Raw genomic sequence first — 21188 nt, 5'->3', positions numbered from 1 at the left:
TTGCATCGCTTATGACAGTGGATGGCGTTTCAATCGCCACCAAGAGATAGCTCTAATTGGTCGTTTGAACGCGCCGCCTATGTGACCGAGCTGTAAATCCCATCCGATCAACGACCCGATGTGACACGGCCATTGGATCTATTTAGTGTTGACTTTTCTTATTTTCCTACGATAGATCAAGTGTTGAAAATACATTTGCTAAATCTCAATAATGTGTTTCTACGAACATTTCACCTCAATAATGATCATAACATACATACATACATATAATCACGTCTATATCCCTTGTGAGGTAGACAGAGCCAACAGTCTTGAAAAGATTGATAGGCCACGTTCAGCTGTTTGGCTTTGTGATGCACTAATTCCATGATGATCATAATCATCATGAAATTAGTGCCAGTTCAATTCTTCTTCTTTCTCTAGTTCGTTCTTCATTTTTGAAAGCAGCCCGTGGTGCTTACCGCTACCGTGTGGTTTTTACTTGAAGATACACCCATCTAACCTCTTTAATAAACTACATTTTAGAACTATAAAAAACCAAACTAGTGTCAAATTCACAATCATGTTTCGCCAATCCCTAATTTACAGCCGGATTTACATCTTCCATTACTCCTCCCGATAACATCAAAGAGGATAGGTAATCGTTAATGCCATGCATAGCCTGTGACACCCGCAGATAATTTATCTTTTAACTGTAAAAGAGTTTTCATGATCGTTTTAGTATTTCCGAAGATCCGAAGACCCCTTACAAACAAACAAAGTAACAAACTTAACCTATTTATAATATTTCTTTAGATTTCTTTCCATTGTTTATTGTGATAAACTACTTGTAACTGGACGTAAACTCTATATAGTAAAACTACTACAAGAAGGCAATAAAATACATTTCTTAACGTCGCGTTTATGTTTGATGCAAGATTACTTTCATAGAAATTACGAAACTACTAGTTTTAATGTTAAAAACCAGTTACCCCGATGACTAGTTAAGTACATTATGGGAATAAAATAAACAAGATTGCCTGAAGAAATGGGAACATAAATCTTTCTCCCTAATCTGGGCTATAAACGTTTCTATTTTATATGGTTACTTTCTAATTTATTTCAGCGTGTTTACTTTGGCCGTCCTAGTCCCAAGGGTAGAATCGGTATAATAGACTATTTCATTTGGAATTCTATTTTCGCTCACAATGACGTCAAAACTGCACGCAACCCTCCAAGTTTGCGAGACGATATTATTGAGTTTTACTTTAAAGATCAGTGGACTATTATAATTGATAAATGTTAGCTCTATATTACTACATGAAGTCTATTTTTAACCAGTTAAACTATTTTACGATATAAACGAAACACAAAACATCTTTCTGTACAACCAAGCATAGTATATTAATGTAGGAAGCAGTTAACATTTTTAACTTAAGATAATTTTCTTTTGTGTAAACAATAAACTAAAATAAGCCAATGGTCGTAAACTAAAAACGCACATAAATCTTCAATGTCCAACAATTTGTAAGGAGCTTGTACGGAAATACTCTTATAATAAAATAAAAGAATTTACGAAAGAAACTCCAGACTTTAAAAAGTTAAATTTACCGTCTGATATATGGCGTGATAAAAAAGGCGATGCTAAAGATATTGCAAAAAAAGTTAAAGAAGAAAGACAAGATTTGTACATTACAGTCTGGTTGAATGATGAAAGATGACACTCATAAATTACACTCGTAATATTTTAAAAATTAAATTTCTGCAGTAAATCGGCTATTTGCAAAAGAGACAGTGAAGTACGAAAATCATATATAGTTCAAGTACCTAAGCTTTTATGTTAAAGTCAGACAATTTTTTAAAGGTATACAATTTTGGTTTAGTTTAACTTATATAATTTTGCAAATCACTGTCTTTTCATTTTAACACGTGAACGATGACAAACACATTTCATTTATACATCCGATGTCACGTACTAACGGACGCATACGATAGTTTTTTTTACTATAAAACACGCACCACTGATCTCTTTCAATAAAGTGGAACTGTTGGTATAAAAAGCTAAATGTTTTCTCATAAAATCAATACAACACTCCTAAATAAAATATAACTGAAGTTCAAATATTATGCTTTTAATATCTCATCTTTTATTGCAGTAAGTATAATAATGGGTTTTGTGTAGTGGTCGTTGAACAATGTGATCCCTAGCTACTGGTTTACGCATGAAACGATTTAAGGGAACAAAACATAGTACGTGACATGGTATAAATTTAATATCTGATGGTTTTTATTGTCAATACTGATTTGTTTTCTTTGCACGTTGTCAATTTCAATACAAACGGTTGAAATATTAAGTTCATAGCTTCATTGTCTGATCGTGATAATGTTATGATAGAAGGCAACGATGATTTACTAGATTACCCTGGCAGAGTATACAAAAGTAACCTAGATGAGTAAGATGATAAAGTAAAAATACCTTAATGCAATGACATCATGAAGGTTTATCATACAGTTAAATACGAACACAACGACAATGTTAGTAAGTAATTTTAAAAATGGAACAGATATATTTGCGAATAAAGAAGTTTGATCTGTAGTTACAAAGCAAAATATGTTGACTTTAACATACTTTCATCTCCTACGTCAATTTGAAATAAAAGCGACGGCTTTTGAAACTTGGACTCAAGACACATCAAAATAAAACATGTCTTAGTAAAAATATCAAAGCGACCTTTGTGATCGTCTGACGGCCCGCCGTCTCGCCTCGTCGATCAAGCGTGCTGTTCTCTATATACCTTTTGTATTACCCCTTCCTTTTATACTACACTGACAGTATGCTATCCCGGTACTGCGAAATTGATGTTGAATTGGAGTTGGTGAACATAATAAAAGCTCGTGATGTTATTTGAAACGGAATAAAATCAGATTTAGCACGAATTCCATTTGCTTTGGCAGACGCCAATGATTCAGCAACTAATTCAGACATTAAAGTTATATAGTATCTAAGAAGTAAATTAATACTATTTCACTTGTCTGAATTAGTTACTGAATAAGTTAGGAGGTGTGTGTATAGTCAAGTGAAACACTTGCACGCTTTAGAAATCTGAATCAGAGCCGGTTTGAGATCGTTTTGATTCACAAATTTTAACTTACGACGTAAAAACAAAGTTTTGTAAGTAAAAAGTATAATGTCTATTTTATTATCAGTTAGTTTACATACAATCGATAGAACGAATATTATTCAAAAGCTTAAAACTGCCTAAATAATGCTTAAGAATTATTTTATTGTTCAGCATATTCATTACGATTCCTTTTGCCTTTGGAAATACTTCACCATCTTTATTAACTTTTAAGCAGACACAGCTGTCATATTATCGCGCGTCGCTCCGTTGCGTCTTGTATTTTTGACATATTGCGCCGGCGCCGCTCCGCCGTCACCATATGCAACCAGTTCCGGTCCTGCACTTTTATGCTGACCGTTATTTGACAATTATAATTTTATTATACTATAGAGTAATAAAAACGAGAAACAATAGACATGAGGTATTGTTAGATTTAGGCTTTTCAAAGTCTACTCTTGACGTGGTCTTCGCCTCCAGATGCGAATAGCAGAATATCGACGTCGACAAAACAGGTTTGAGCCCAACTTGATTTAAAATCTTCAATACTTCTATTGCTAAACTATTCAAGCTATGTACGAGTATTTACTATAGATACGAACATGTCAGACGGCGGCAGTGATTTATCAAGTACGATGCGATCCTAACAAAAACATTCCTCCTTAATTAAACCAGCACTTCGGTTTCACTACTTAGTGGAAGAGTTAATTGATTTTGGTATATTTAAAGGAACGGGCGAGACGTGCCACCCAGCGGCAAGACGTGAGGTAAATATAGAAAGGCGCCTCTGGAAATGACAACTTGCGGATTCTATTCCTTTAGTTTTGCGCGTACTATGTGAGGCGCATTTATTGTTCAGAATCATTATCAATTATCTATTAACTGAAGGTGAAATGGATAAAAATTAGTCAAAATATAGATAATTGGCGGCCTCAAGCTCTGAACTGAAACTTTATAGTATATAACTAGTTGATATCAGTAAAACCAGACGATTTCAAACTGCTGGTGGTCGGTAGAGTAGAATAGCATCACTTTTTATCGTCTGTGTCGTCTTTATTCTTTACGGAGTTGATAGAGCCAACAGTCTTGAAAACTCCAAGGACGTTGAGATATATGTAAATGATAGAATTGAGATTTAAATAGTGACAGGTTGCTAGCATATCGCTTTAAAGAAGCCCATGTTTATAAACCTTTCTCTTGGACATCCATAGAAACGAGCTGGTATTAGAGGTGGTCATATTCTTAAGTATAGGGAACAAAGAATTTGAAATGGTGAAGCTTCTATTACGTTACGTTAATTTTTTTTACGCCATTATTTGAATTTCTTTAAAAAAAAAGTTTAAGTTTCAATAGATTCTTTATGATGGAAAACAAATCCAATAATAAACAAATACGTTGAATTGAATAGGGACGTTGTTATTTTGGTCTCGGAAAACAACTCACAAATGTTACATTGTTATAAAATAAGAAAAGAGCACAGGCATAAAATTTAGGACTTCCTAGGTTTTGTTCTTGACCTGTTTCTCACGACGAACCGTTTGTTTAGAACTTAAGGCTTTTAACATTCGTATATGATATGGAGGAGGCAAAACTTTCAATGGTCTATCTAGAAATGCAAGTATGCCTTTACTACGTACACGCCGTTACTTTTCAAGAAGTATCTTTCCAAGTTGTGAAAAATTTATAAGGAGTCTGCTTAATTATAAAATTATTCAATTCGTTTAATTTATGCCAGCATATCACTGCTGCCTGAGTAAAGTTCATTCATAAAGATCAGGAATTCAATACTGTCATATATAGCGTAAATACAATACATACAAAGAAGTCATTTATCAATAGAGATTTTAGATAACTGAAAGCATTTCGCTGTAATTGTAATTTACGAAAATTTCTGTGATAATTTCCAATTACAGTCTTTTATAATAGAGAAAACTGTTTTTTTTTTGTAGTATAACTTTCAACTCTTCATTAGAAACTGTCTAATATATACCGAAGCTTTTCTTATTAACGAAATAATAATTTGACACACCCATACTTGCAATCAATACAATTTCGTTAGTGATGCCATTACTTAACAGACTCGGCAGTAGTTGTGTCCACGCCGCAACTATAAAACGTTATCGCTTCCTAAAGCACGTTTTACGACAGCATAAATACTCCAGGGAACAGATAAATTTCATTAACTCATATCAATATCTTGGACCACAGACAGACCACGTAGACGTGTCGAACAATCAAGGTAATAAAAATTAGAAAAACATGATAACTAATTATATTGTGTTGACGGGAATGCATAGTGATGTTATAATAAAGGATAATTTAAATCGCAACCAATATTACTATAAACAATTTAGTAGTCACGATGTTCTGTCAATAGATTAAGTGTCTTTTTTTAAAGCCACGATTCAAGATGTACACATACTGGTTTATTTCGTTCTTTCGTAATATGGCGTATCGAGGTTTTCAAAAGATTTTAAAATTTTCCTCTATAATATTTGCCGTTTCAATAGCCTCATTGGTGACTGCCATTAGGCCAACCTATGTGAAAGTGTTAGGACAAAGGGTACAAACGGCAAGAAATTAAGTGCTACAATGTTATTACTATGGAGAACAGAAGATAAAGCTAATTGACAAGACAATGTAACTAGAGAACGATAGAATTTTAATTGAACACAAAAATACGACATCCTTATAAAGTTGCTTGTAGTTTCTTGTTAACTTTGCAATAAAGTTGTTGGAAATGAGTTCGCGTATTTGCAAACATACAAATTTTAGTACCGATCGATACTGTTACTGCGCAATAAAATTGTTGACACTTTGCTTTTATGAGGTCGACATTTTGCAATATATCGAACTTTAAGTGGGATGTAGTTGAATGCTTAAGTTTCATGCATGTTACCAAGTTATGGCCCGGGCAAAGGTAAAAGAAAATTATGTATACGTTTTGTCATAACAAAACTATTGGTGACGATATTTTTAGTGTCAATTTAAATTTGCGTGCACCATTTAGCTCTTTGACGGGTTCTGTGGCACAGTGGTAGTACGTTTGTCTGTGACACCGGAGGTCCAGGGTTCGAATCCCGGCCAGGGCCTGATGAGAAAAGAACTTTTTCTGATTGGCCTGGGTCTTGGATGTTTATCTATATAAGTATTTATTATAAAATATAGTATCATTGACTTAGTATCTCGCAACACACGTCTCGAACTTACTTCGGGCTAACTCAATCAGTGTAATTTATACCGTATCGTATATATTTATTATTATGTATTTATCTTACTTAATCATCAGACAGATTGAGACCCATGAAATTCCCAAAAAAAAAAAACTCATTTATTTGATTTTTCAGAAGAATTTTAGCTTAAGAATGATGTAACGTCTCCCAGCAAGCAATTACAATAACACAATAGATTTTCTACGATATTCTAATGGTAAAGATAACAATGTAGATATTATATATGCAAATATTCTATTATAGGAGCTACATACGTGAAAGGCGACACGTAGCTACAAATGCACGTGCTGAAGAAACAATTAATTTCCCACGTCATACGCAAATCGGTAACTTTACGCGAATAATTGCTTTTGATAAGCTGTTTTGTTATGGTATTGTGTTGTTGGAAAGTTATGTTAATAATAGAGAACTAATTTCCGTTTGAGCTCTTGTTACTAGAATATGGGAAAACCAATTATAAACATTATGTGCCGTGTGGTTCCGAGCACCAATTGAAAAAAGAATAAGACCACTCCATTTCTTTCCCGTTGATGTCGTAAAAGGCGACTAAAGAATAGGCTTATAAACTTGGGATTCCTCTTTTATGCGATGGGCTAGCAACCTGTCACTATTTGAATCTTAATTCTATCATTAAGCCAAGCGGCTGAACGTGGCCTTTCAGTTTTTGATGACTGTTGGCTCTGCCTACCCTGCAAGAATATATACCCGCATAGACGTGATTATATGTTATATATATTATATGTTACAATTCGTCGGGGATAGTGCAAATCCGCGAATCTACCATACGTAAAAGGTGCGTATCTGCAATAGATCCAATTTTACAGGGGAAGGTTAAAACTTAATAACTTTATTAATTCAATTAATTTAAAGCTCATTTTTACACAAAAAGTTATTAGTAATGTGTTCTATCTCTTGGTAGAAAATATATCAATTTAAGTAAATAATTAAGGCCCTACGACAATTACGCGGATTTGCTTTGACCATAAACTTATAACAATGGAACTGATGGGGAAAGTACGCGGTTTTGATATGAAACAAATATCATTATTTTAACAAAAATATTATTCAATGTAGAAAATAAAACTATACAAAATTATTGAAAAATCTTTGCTTCTTATAAAAGTTAGATAAAATGAATAAATGTTAGATAAATGTAACAAATGTAGGTAATACTTAATTAAAATCAAATTATAAAAATCAACAAAGTAACTAAACAAAAAGATATAATTTCTAACAAAAAAAGACTCACCAAATTGTTCATTTATAAAGTGTAAACAGTTATAGATTACTATTCTATTAATTAATAAGAGGCAGGTTCAAATTATGTATTTCACTGCAGCATTTTCTTCAACAACGTCAACTTCACATTATCAATTAAACTTAGAATCGAATGTGGACGAGAGAATACATTGTTCAGATAGATTTTATTATTATTAAAATATATATATATATATATATATATTATGGATTGTCAATTTTAAAAAGATTTATGTACAGAGTGTACTGAATTTTGATTTAAGTTCAAATCAAACTACAATTCATTACGAGGTTCCTGTGCCAAGCTCAAGCCAGATGTTTTTATCATTAAGGTAATCATCAGTCCTATAATAAGCCTTCTCACAGAGTACTTTCTTTACATACCCTTTGAATTTTCGGTTGGGCATATCAAGACCAGACTCCGGCATCCTATTATAAAATCGTATACAGTTCCCCATAAATGATTTACTGACTTTGCAAAGCCTATGATACGGCATGACTAATTTATGTTTATTACGTAAATTTCTATCAGTTGTGGCACTAACTTTTTGAAAAAAAGAGGTATTTTTCCTAACATACATTATAAGATCAAAAATGTACTGGGACGCTACTGTAGGTATGTTTATTTTCTTAAAGAGTTGTCTTAACGAGTCTCTTGGTACTAAAATTTTGCGATATATTAATGCGGTGGGTAAATTGCGCGAATGGCCCTTTTCTGAATTATAAAAATAGTTTGTATATCAGCCGCGCTACCCCATAAAAGTAAACCATAAGATAACAAGCTATAAAAATAGCTGAAATAAACAAGCCTAGCTGTAGCTACATCTGTCAATTGTCGGATCCTCCTAACAGCATAAGCGGCAGAGCTAAGTCTATTGGAAAGTTTAGAAATGAGATTTAAAAGTTTAGAAATTGATAATTTAAAATATACGAAAAAAAAACATTACATTTACACTTACCTGACGTTGGCAATGATAATTTTTAAGTAAATACACAGTTTTATTGCAAAATTAAACAACATTTGTACCGTGTGGTTCCCGGCACCAATACAAAAAGAATAGGACCACTCCATCTCTTTCTCATGGATGTCGTAAAAGACGACTAAGGGATAGGCTTACAAACTTGGGATTCTTAGGTAGTTAGGCGATGGGCTAGCAACCTGTCACTATTTGAATCTCAATTCTATCATTAAGCCAAATAGCTGGACGTGGCAATTCAGTCTTTTCAAGCCTGTTGGCTCTGTCTACCCCGCAAGGGATATAGACGTGACCATATGTATATATTAAACAACAAACTCGGTGCCGGTGTCACCAAATCACATACGCGGTGTCGACACTTGCTCGCGAAAGATACGCAGTGTTGTTATTTGGCGATTTCAGGCTTCCGGTTGTTCGAAATGAACTCGTTTCAAGTCGGTGGCAGCCTATCAAGATTTTGCGTGAATTGCTTGCGAAAACTTAAAATGGCTACATTTGTCATATACGCAGAATTATCCAATGCTAGTTACGCGGATTTGAACTATCCCCGACGAATTATAAACAAATATGTTCAAAATGTCTTGACAATTAAAATTTTCAGTTTATAACACGCCACGAATAACTCTTTTAGATGCGACGAAAACTATTTCAGTCTCTACTACTTAATAATAATGTCACATCAAACAATTGATTTACTAATCTATAAAAAACATATTTAAAAAATTACTTACATCAAAGAAGTGCGGTCTCAATCTTCCAATGGTGTATTTAGCTATATCCGTGGTGAGTTGCTGACACGCGCAACCAAAGAGGAACACACCGATGACCTTGTAGGCTTCCCAGGCCCAAGCCGGGATGTTCACGCCGAAGATGGTGCGGGACCTGCCGCCCATGAAGTCTCGGAGCCTGATCCATTCAGTTAAACACATCTGGGGACAATTGAGAATAGAAACTTTACATGGTAAATCGCACTACTTAGAGATTTATATAGTGGCTGGTTGCCTAAAAGAAGTGTAGCGGCCGTTCAGCCTCCATGGACAAACACTCTTTCACTTGACAATTTAGATGACTAAAACCGACTGACAGACGGTGATAAAAAGGACAATCGACACTGAGACGAGACGACAATAAGACGATATCTTGAACGGGAAAAATTCTGTTTATTATTTCGACTAGACCCAATAGACCCTCGGCCCGTTCAAGAACAATTTCAAGTTTAGAAGATTAAAGTAGTAGTAGTATTTAAATATTAGTCGCATAATCATGAATACGATAACATTTTACATGGTCACCAACTAGACGACCATGCAAAACACTATCATGATTACATTTGTAATGATTTAACTTCGCTAATCGTGTCATCTAGTAGCCTACATGGACTGATGGTCAAACCTTCTAAGACTGTTAAGGCTTGATCTGCATAATGGATCAAGAATAACTTGACACTGTATTAAGACATTGGTACATTATTTGAAACACAAACTGGTCTTTAAAGGACACTGGAGGTTAAGAGAAAAAATGACGAGAATTTAACTTAGTAGTTACGAATGCAAAAAGTAATTACGTTGATAACAAGTCAGTAAAAATAAAGCTGACGCAACTAGCTTATGAAATATGAGTAATTTTCGTTACTTTATATTTATTAGATAAATGAACACAGTATTCTGTCTAAAAAGCACACATGCCTCTTGTTGACAAGAAAAAGAGCGGCGGGAGATCATAGACCACGGACAATATTGGATTAAACACAGTAATATACGCAGAGATCAAACAGAAAATATTAAAGCCTGCGAATATTCTAAGTAAGGGGCGCAGGCAAGGAAGAAGATTTGAAAAGGTTATAGTTAAACATTAATTTTAAAAAATTATTTAGTTTTATCGTTAACGCAAGTTGCACTTAAAAACGTGAATATCAGTGCATTCTTTCGAAATAAACATTTCATGGCAAAGTTGTTGTTAAATAAAATTTAACGAACCTGTTTTCTTCAATTTGCATACATTATCTTTATGCAGAATCGATCGTGATAGTTGCTAGTGATACAACTTGTATAGTATTACGTGTGTAATTAGATTACAGTATCGCATGTTGCAATTTGCGGCCTTGAGATAATGGCGCAATGTCAGCATTCTGGGGTCGAACGCATTCGGAATGGTAACTGCTGTTTTATCATCTCATTTGTTGGTTGTGCCAAAAAGTGGCGTGATCGCTTTTTATGCGAATGCTGAGATAAAATTTTATATATCACCTTTTTAATGAGTTATTCTGGTCTGATCTACTAAACGGATTTCATCAGAATTATTATTGTGTTGTTTTGCAGCTTGTGTAAACATTTTAAAAAGTTTAAAAATATTATGAAGGTGAGAATTACTTAAGGTTGCCGGGAGGATAAAGCTTTTAGCATTAAATTTACCTGTTGAAACTTCAAGGCTCAAAAATAAGTACATGAAGAATGAACTCTTTCAGTTCAAAGTAGCAGCCTATTTTTAAAGATCTGTAGAAGTACAAATTTCAAAGTTACCTTTATTCGTGTAGACGATTCAAAAGAAAAAAGCTACTTAATTTGCTTTGATTTTAAGTATAAACAGTTTAATGAGGATCTCTTTGAAGTCGTTAAATAAGAAATTGAAAGCACGCACAAAGTTGAGAGCAGATGTGTGCTTAGTACTAAGTATTACGTGACCGCCCAATTAACCGTAAATGGGTGTTAAGCGGTGATAACGAACCGATGAGTTCTCTAGCTGAAATGAAACAGGTAGCTGAGGATGTGTGTCCGGACAAATACGGAAATGATAGCGACTTGTTTTTTTTTGGAGGCGAATCACTTCTGTTGAAAAATTTCTGGGTCGTCAGGATGAGTACGTGAGAAGTCGATTTTTAATGATATCTGTAAATAACATTAAGAGTCAATGTCAAATCAAGTATGTAAGTGTAAATATAGGGTAAGATAGATAGGTATAGCTAGGTACTAGAAGTGAGTATACCTATTACTGACGTTTTACATCATATTCCATATTCCATTTCTGTTCCATATCTGTTCTCAAGAAACATAGCAAATCTTTATACAAAGGAAGGCAGCGAAAATAACTAACACGCATTGAAAATGTCTCTACTTTTTTTTTGCGAAATGAGTGACACTACATTAATTTTCCTGTTCACTAAAATTATTATCTTTTTAGATAAGTTCTCGGAAAAGAATTAATTCGCTGTCTGATTCATTGCGGTATAATTTAATTTTATCTATTTGTGCGTAGACGTCATTTCTCCATACGATATTTGCAATTGAGTGAGAGATTAATGCAAAAGGGAAGAACAGTAAATTACAACAGATCCTAATAAAATATGAAATTATACAAGATTTGAAACAGCGTGTGTTGCGGTTCACTATAATGATAAGAGGGATCTCTAAAATATTCCTTTAACAAGTCCATTTACATTATATTTCTTGCTTGTAAATTTATTTAAATAGCTTTGAAGTTAATTCCAGCTACTACTTTCTAAATACTATTTCTTTATCAGCGTTATTGTCAACACAACAATATTGACCTCCACCGGCCTTTACTGTGGGTGTGATATTTATGCATTCTCTGAGTAATGCCTTAAATTCTCTCCACCCACTCCAACTGATACCACGCAAGCTATGTCTCTTATCACTGGTGTAACCGCACCTTTATAGATAAGTCTAGTTTACATTTGAATGGCAAAATAGGTGTACAATTCATTGTTTGTTTCCTATGCAAAGCAAGCGTTGTGCTCTATTTACAGGAAATAAAGTTATTGTTATTTTAAGTCTCTTTTCCTTCTTAATTAAGAAAACTTACTTATTCAGAGCAATTATATCTTAAAAGAGAACCTAAACCATATTAAAGGCTTTATGCCTTTTTTTTTCTTCAAGACAAACAGAATCAGATACTTTATTTTAAAAACAACATTACAAATTGTATTCTCACTTGTTGCCTTCATAACCTTGGATCTGTAATATACTTAAATGATCTTGATTTTGTGAAAGGATTTGGCAAACATTTTCAATATCAACAACCACCCTGACACTTACGAGCTTCGGACATTCTTTTAATGAACTTATTTAAGTAAATGTAGTAGTAAAGATTTGGGTTATTGTTTTAAAACGATCTACAGCATCCACAGGTACAGATGAACTGATCCTATCACATTCTACTGAAAACCATACGGCTACTGATCTACATTGTAACAAAGTAAATACATTACAAACTATATCACAACGATAGCTCAAACATAATTGGCGCATAAATTAATTCGTGCAAAACAAATGACAAGCATGTCAAATTAGCTTTCATACATATTACCATAAACATGTCATGCAAATCAGATAGGCTTTATCTATTAGGGGATATTAATAGATTTGCATGTCAACAACGAATATTGATGACATGATCGTTACTGCATTTATAAACTCTTCAATGTTCGTTCGTATGAATAAATTTTCATATGAAACAGCTTTTATCGTTCCATTTTCAAAGATCCTTCTGTTTTCACTAGCTGTATAGGAATTTGTGTTCTAGATTCTGTCTAGTGCTTTATTTACCCCATTATGGTGTAAAAGTTGAAAAAGAATAGATTTAAATAACCTTAAATGCGTTAATTAAGTAGGTAACGAGGACTAGGATCGTATGACTTGAGATCACATTTTACGCGAGTACTTAGGTATTATTAAAAAAACTTCTGTTTAATATCAATTTTAATACTTTATCTGTGAAACAAAAGCTTTTTAAAACCAAAAATTTTTAGTCAAACAGAAATTATCAATAGAAGGCATATAATCCTAAGTCAATAAAACAGTAATTAAAACCAACAGATACGATAACTCATATCGCAAAGAAAGCGTGTCTGTTATGTGGTCCGTGATCGGCATTTACGACAAAAACGCGGGTCGGTGCATCGCCGCGACGTTTATGCTACTCGCTGGTGCATTTGCATGCGAATTGATTATCGTGAGCGCGATAATTAACGAAATTAATGATCGTGCTGATGAAGTAATACTTACTACGTCGATACTAAAAATATACTACGTAGATAAAGAGAATAGATTAGTAAGTTATTTTACACGAAGCCACTTCTGCCTGACTGAAGTTTCGCCAGGACGTCCCTGATTAGATCACAAAGTACGTTTGTTGATGAAATAACTTTACAAAATTTGTAAATTTGTTTTAGACGAAGCGACTCTTGTGGGACCTACTCATATTTTTCAGGGGATCCTAATTCATATTTTGGACCAATCTACATAGGTATATTGAGACATCCAGTTGTCTAAAATATTATGTGTTTTTTTAACGATATGTCTCCTCATCTTAAAAGCGTCGGAAAGCTCAAACTAATTCATATTCATTTATTTGCCAACTAAGTTACAACTAAGATACATTGGTCTTAAAATTAATTGGTCTTAACTCAGGGAAGAGTCTGGTACATGGCCTAGGTAAAATATTACAATACCAAGTTTATCAATTCAGCCAATAATGCAGATTCTTTTTATTTAACTAACTTTGAGAAGGAAATTATAAACCCTAGTGGATTATTGAGGTGGTCGAGCGGCTAACAGGATTCAGCAGTTGTTATTGTTACATCCTATTAGAGCTCAATAGTTTTCCTGGAAATGCTTTTGTTTAGACAAACACACGATTTGTTTCTTAAACAATAGTTGAAATAGTAATTTCGCTCTAATTTTTTACATCACTAATTTGGAATTCAATATTTGGAATTCAATTCGGTGAAATGATTTGGCAAACATAAATGTCACAGCTGAGTTAGATATCAACATGAAAATTCAGTCTTCCTTAAGTTTTTACCTTCTCTTATCGGATAAAGAGTATTCCAATTTCTTTGATTTTAACTAAATTCTACATGAGTTACGACGATTTGATTGATTACCATAAGTTGTCACGGAAAAAGGTTCAAATGAACCTGTACATTTGATAATGGAATTCCAGAGCTTAGTATTATTCAACTTTATTATCTGAGCTTAAAACTGAACCTTTAAATACGTTTCGGTTTGTGAATGGAATTCCGACGGGAATAGAAAGGCTTAGACGGGGACAGCCGCTGACATAACTCGGGATTACGCCTGCCCTGGGGATTGGAGTGTCACATACAAACCGACAGTCGTTAACTTATTCACATTATACGACTATAGTAAATATCTTTACTATTGTGTTGGATACTTATATGTATTTTATTTTGTGGGTGTATTTTAGTGATTTCCAATATTTTGGGAGCTCTAAATAATATTAATTAAGTTAAATGTGTCAAATGCAGCGAAATGAACTTTTGTTTTTGTCACCATAATGTTGTTATTTAAAACTTCGAATGTTTAAACAATACAATCTATACTAATATTATAAAGCTGAAGAGTTTGGTTCGAATTGAAAAATTCTTTTTGCGTCGAATAGACCATTTATCGAGGAAAGCTATAGGCTATATAACATAACGCTGCAACTATTAGGAGCGAAGAAATAATGGCAAATGTGAATAAAAAACGGGGAAATTATTCATCCTTGAGGGCTTCAATGATGCCCAAAATAACTATCCGAATGCGGACGAAGTCGCGAACACAGCTAGTTATTTAATAAACCAGAAGAAGCATTACATGCTCTCACAATATTTCAGGGATATTATATGGCAAATACTCTTCGAAATGATTATTGTAATCTACTTAATTACTCTAGTTCATTTTCTTGGTACGAGTATCAACGTGGGTTTTAAAATAGTTTGTGGTGTTTTGCATAATTGCAACATTTGCTATTTTAACGGAAATAGATAAACGCATAATTTCCGCACAGACAGACCTACATATTTTGTTTGCGTAATATATAAGTCAATGTGTCTGGGTTTATGCATGGCGCTATCTTTATTCCATGTCAGACAAAATTTATTACTAATTTTTTTATGAATATTGTTAAGAAAAAAAAATGTGCCGTGTGGTTCCCGGCACAAATACAAAACAAAAAAGAATAAGACCACTGCATCTCTTTCCCATGGATGTCGTAAAAGGCGACTAAGGGATAGGCTTATAAAATTGCGATCTTTTTTTTAGGCGATGGGCTGGTAACCTGTCACTATTTGGATCTCAATTCCATCATGAAGCCGAGCAGCTGAACGTGGCCATTCAGTCTTTTCTGGACTATTGGCTCTGTCTACCCCGTAAGGGATATAGACGTGACTATATGTATGTATGTAAAGAAAAAAAAAGTGAAGCGGAAATCTTCACTTAAAAATACATGTTTAACACATATTGGAGAGTGTAGTGGATTCTAAACTAGGTTACACCCAGAGAATACAAAAATTTATGTATATTATTTCCGATTACAATTCACAACTGTATTTTGGGCTTCCAGTCCAGGGCACCACCTGCGGTTCAAGTAGTTATTAAAATAGTTTAAGTAATTTAAAAACAAAAGCTACATTTAGCTTTTGTGTCTCATACTTAGATGTAATTTGAACAATTAAAAATTGGTTCAATGGATCGACGTAAGTACAAAAATAGATGAACCCGGGCCCGCATGTCGCTAAATTTGGGACAATGCCGTGACGGCACGGCGCTGAAAACTTCCGAATAATAATGAAGGACCTACCTACTTACCTATTCGAGGCCGGATAATATTTTTAATTAATGTATTTATTTTAATTTGTGCCGTGTGGTTCCCGGCACCGATAGAAAAAAACAATGGGACCACTCCATCTGTTTCCCCGTGGATGTCGTAAAAGGCGACTAAGGGATAGGCTTATAAAATTGGGATTCTTCTTTTAGGCGCCATGCTAGCAACCTGTCACTATTTGAATCTCAATTCTATCATTAAGCCAAATAGCTTAATGTGGCCTATCAGTCTTTTCAAGACTGTTGGCTCTGTCCACCCCGCAAGGGATATAGACGTGATTATATGTACGTATGTATGTTATTTATTTTAACTTCATTGTACAAAATACAAATGTAAAGCACAATTGGCGGACTTAATGCTAGAAGCATTATCTACAAGTCAACCATTTAAGACATAATGTTGCCTTTTTAAGGCATATTGTTGACAACAAATTGACAAATCTAGCGCTAGTGTGATATATAGGAGTATTTCACCCGCATTTAAGAAAGCTAATGCGATTGCAAATTGTTTTAATTAACTAAGAGTTTTATCAATATTCACACGAATGGACATGTTATTTAATAAAAATACTTATTGTTTATTAATTGTAGCTATATTATTTTCACTTTACACGTTCGATGCTCATGGAATTTTCTCCATATGATTCTTCAGCTTCCTCTTGCTCTTCTATCTTACCTAACAAATTTCTAAGACTTTCAACCACACATTTCCTTACAACAGAGGTACTTTCTCACGGAAGCGAAGCCTCGGGCGGAACCTCGTTTGACATAAAACTTTTGAAGATTAGAGTTTCTATTGTGCAGAGCGGTGAGTGTATAAATACCTTGATTCAATCGATCCTATAAATAGGTAGACTATTGATTGAGGTATATAAGTTCAAGGCTTGAGGAAATTTCTAGATAGATTTAAACAGGCGCTGTGTGGTTCCCGGCACTAATAAAAAAATAAAAGGAGCACTCCATCTCGTTCTAAAGGATGTAGTAAATGGCGACTAAGGGATAGGCTTATAAACTTAGGATTCAACTTTTAGGCAATGGGCTAGCAACCTGTCCCTTTTGGCATCTCAATTCTATCATTAAGCTAAACACCTGAACGTGGCCTATCAATCTTTACAAGACTGTTGGTTCTGTCTACCCCGCAAGGGATATAGACGTGACCATATGTATGTTCATTTGTTTTTAGGATAAATACAAATATACTTATAGGAGTTGATCTGACCGGTCTAACGAATCAATAAAACCAATTCTTAAATACGCGACTTCACCAAAATGGTAATAATATGGTTATTACTACTCAAAATCAGCCATAACTTATGTTATATTTCTTGATAATAATAATTAGGTACCTGAAAAACCTACGTAATGTCGTCATTACTTCCCAGAATAAAACATCTATAAACAAAATCAAACATGTGATGTTGAAAAGTTCTTAGACTTTTATCAAATGGTAAACAATTTGCAGATTTGCGATTCGCGGTCAAATAAATTAACGATAAGATAACACAGTTTTGGCATTTCTAGTAGTTATTTGAAATTTATAAGACGAATAATAAAGACAAAATAACAAGAGTTCAAAAGGTCTTCAGTAATGCAATGTTCGTAGAATTATTTGCATACAAAACAATACTTGTCCATGCGATAACGTTTCTTAAAAGTTTAAATAAAAATATTTATGTAAGGAAAGTTTGTTAAATATCTGGTGCATTATAATAACTTAACATTAGTCATTAAAATTATTATAATTAAAAATAATAATAATTAAAATTATTATTATTTTTAATTATTAGTTATTAAAATTAGTCGTTGTATGATCAGGTAGGCATAAAATAAATATCAAATCTTTAAAGATAAGTGTTGCGGGAGTGAGTACCTATATGTTTAAAGATATAAATAATAGTTATTAACTAATTTAAAAGTAATATTGTTGAATAAAAATTGTTTTTGTTGTCGTACGAGATCCGAAGTAATAAGAACTTTCTAAGAAAATGTTTCTTAAATAATGATACAATACATATAAAAAACAAAAGTTACGCTCTTTAAACTGTTTAGACATATCTAAGTAAATTGTCCAATAAAACTAGTTATTATGATACGATTATACATGTTTGAAGTGAAAATACGAATATTTTATTTCTTTGATTCCATGTAAACAAAAACTGAAGAAGAAAAGATTACAGAAATATCGTCTGGCAAAATGCCAGGGTGCCATTTCTATCGGTCAAGGTTAATTTGGCAAAACTATGTGAAACAATATTTGTTTATATCCTCCTGGCGATATATTATTATGTGTATTAAAACTGACTTTACTACTTTTTTAAAATATAAATACAGCAGTTTTTCGAAAAAATATTTAGTCAGATAATTAACTAATATATACTTATTTTGAGTCGAATTTCAGTCCTTAATCCTTTGCTCAATAATTTTCAAAACGTTGCTTATATCATTTGAAACAATCACCCTTGATTAATTTATTTTGATTATTGAAATTGAAGTAAAGCAGTCGCATATAAAGTCTTTATTATAAATTATCATCATCAGATTTATTTCTATCATCTCAACTATACCAACAATCAAAGAAATTGTCTGCAAAATATAAATTTAGTCTAATCTAAGAATCTTAATTTTAACAAGAATCTCTTCATTTTTAAGATTGTGTCATTGGTTAATTTCTCATTTAATACTAGCGAACCGCCCCAGCTTCGCACGGGTGCAAAATTCGGAAAAAATTACAAATAAAAACCTTCCTCTTGAATCACTCTACCTGTTACAAAAAACCGCATCAAAATCCGTTGCGTAATTTTAAAGATTTAAGCATACAGACAAACAGACTAAAATAGCGACTTTGTTTTATACTATGTAGTGATATAAATTTCTAGTAAAGGCGTGTTGAAAGTAGACCATTATTTACCTTTGAGACCATGACCACAACAATTCCTAATCGTTTATGGTTACACCTTGACGGTCACGCTTTCATGGGAGTTAGCACTTTAAGTTATTAGTTCTACACGCTAGGTCTGTAAATCATTTAGAGTTTTATTGTCATGGCCATCATGCGTGCCTTTAAGATGAGTATTAAGTTAATCGCATTTGATTTCTAAAATATTTTAATTGTCAATTTTGTCACGTTATTGCAATAATTAATTTATGAAACAAATTTTAAATTTAATTAATTACTGATAGTCTCTCTGTTGTACTTATGTAACGGTCTTGTTTTTCAATAACTTTAGACATTGATATGACATCTAAATATAATTATAGAATTAAATATCAAAATTTCTGAAACATGATCGCTGCATACCAATAGATCAAACGCGTGAACCAATGAACTATAAGAAATCATCAAACCTGATGATAAAACTTATTACTCACTGAGCTATAAAATTGGGTTAGCTACAAAAATATCATATTACGGTAGCGTTCTGGGACAGTCTTCAGCTAGGTATAATTTGATATGAGTTCGATCTTAAAAATAACGCAGACAAATTACATGATAAACTATGATGGGTTATCATTTTTTTGCCGAAATCATTATTATCAACATAATATACGTGACTTCTTCAATATTTGTTCAGACAGACACACGTAATACCTACTCGTTTATTATATACATGTATAGCGAAAAGTTCAAGGTTAGTGGCAGTGTTATTGATATTTCGAGTGGCTGTTGACAAAAGATTACGCGCTCATTAATTTTGTGTTTCAAATGCACAGCTCTCTCGAGCTCTATTCGAACAGTTTCTTTTTTATTTATTTACTCATTTATATACACGGAAAACATCGCGAATGATAAACACAAAATCAAAATTACATAGGTTCTGCTTATTCCTAAACAAATCTCTTCCAGCATACCCCAGATAGGAGATATGATGGAAAAGGTTACCGGCTCCACACACACGATTTATAGACATAGGTACAAATATGAAATTTTATGTTTCATTTTCAGGCTTTCTTGTATTTCTGTTTATATATCATGACTTCTTTCTTCTTATTTGGCTTACTGATAGAATTGAGATTCAAAAGTGACAGGTTGCTAGCCCATCGCCTAAAAATAATCCCAAGTTTGTAAGCCTATCCCTTAGTCGCCTTTACGACATTCATGGGAAAGAGATGGAGTGGTCCTATTATTTTTTGTATTGCCGGGAACCACACGGTACTTACAAACATTAGAGGTATTTTTTTTAACTGATTCCATAAAATTTACCGTATTGCATAATTACTTATGAATAAATAATATCATCGAAGATCCTTCAAGTCTTTAAAAAAAACATTAATCGAATGTTTTTGTTTTTTTTTCAAGAGGACCTATAAAGAATTCCGTGGGAATAACTCGGCGCATGTGTTTGATATAGAATTGGATCATTTCGATAACTGACATTGATAAGGATGAAGTTAAGAATCCTGTTTCGTTCATTCACGAAAATTAATTTGTGTCTGTTATCATCGATTTAAGATAAAGAAGACTCTAGGTGGTCTCTTTAGATACCATTCATTCAAATTTAAAAAAAAATCCCTGTTTCACATATCAGGATAGGTATACTAGAAAAATGCGTGCGGAGTAATTTTGATTGTATGTACATTAGGTTAGATATGATAAACCATTCAGCTGCACTTCTTTTGAGTAATTTCGAGATATTGGCTTAGTCTATCCCGTAAGGAATAAAAACGTGATGTTTGTATATAAAAATATTTTTGAACAAATTTTATCGAATACGGGCAAATCGAATTGGGTCTACAAAACTAACAAGTTACTGATAAAGACAGACTATACATCATGGCTCGATAATCGATGTCCTCACAAGACTAATATTGACAATAAATGCTTTAGCAACCAAGAGCTTATATCCAAATATTCGAGGTGCATCCAAATATCTGTTAATAGTACCTACTTGTAGCAACGTCTGGAAGATTAATAGTAACCAACGTAGTGCACAGTTTACTCGTAAACTAATAAAAACGTTCTAACGCTTATAACATAAAATGTAACGGTTCTATTCTAAA

General features: G+C 33.2%; 1 protein-coding gene across 1 annotated transcript in view; it reads right to left on the bottom strand.

The window, feature by feature from the left end:
• The window catches only part of LOC106137276 (putative phosphatidate phosphatase), a 58888-nt gene that overhangs the window by 14305 nt on the left and 23395 nt on the right, over positions 1-21188 (bottom strand). Inside the window, exon 3 of the mRNA XM_013338081.2 lies at positions 9297-9494. Within this exon, the coding sequence (XP_013193535.1) occupies positions 9297-9494 (198 nt within the window). The remainder of the gene's footprint in view (positions 1-9296; positions 9495-21188) is intronic.

Source organism: Amyelois transitella, chromosome 19 (assembly GCF_032362555.1).
Source record: "Amyelois transitella isolate CPQ chromosome 19, ilAmyTran1.1, whole genome shotgun sequence".
NCBI classification, from domain to species: domain Eukaryota; kingdom Metazoa; phylum Arthropoda; class Insecta; order Lepidoptera; family Pyralidae; genus Amyelois; species Amyelois transitella.
Note: the sequence above shows the minus strand (reverse complement) of the source record. Positions and strands in the feature narration are given on the sequence as shown.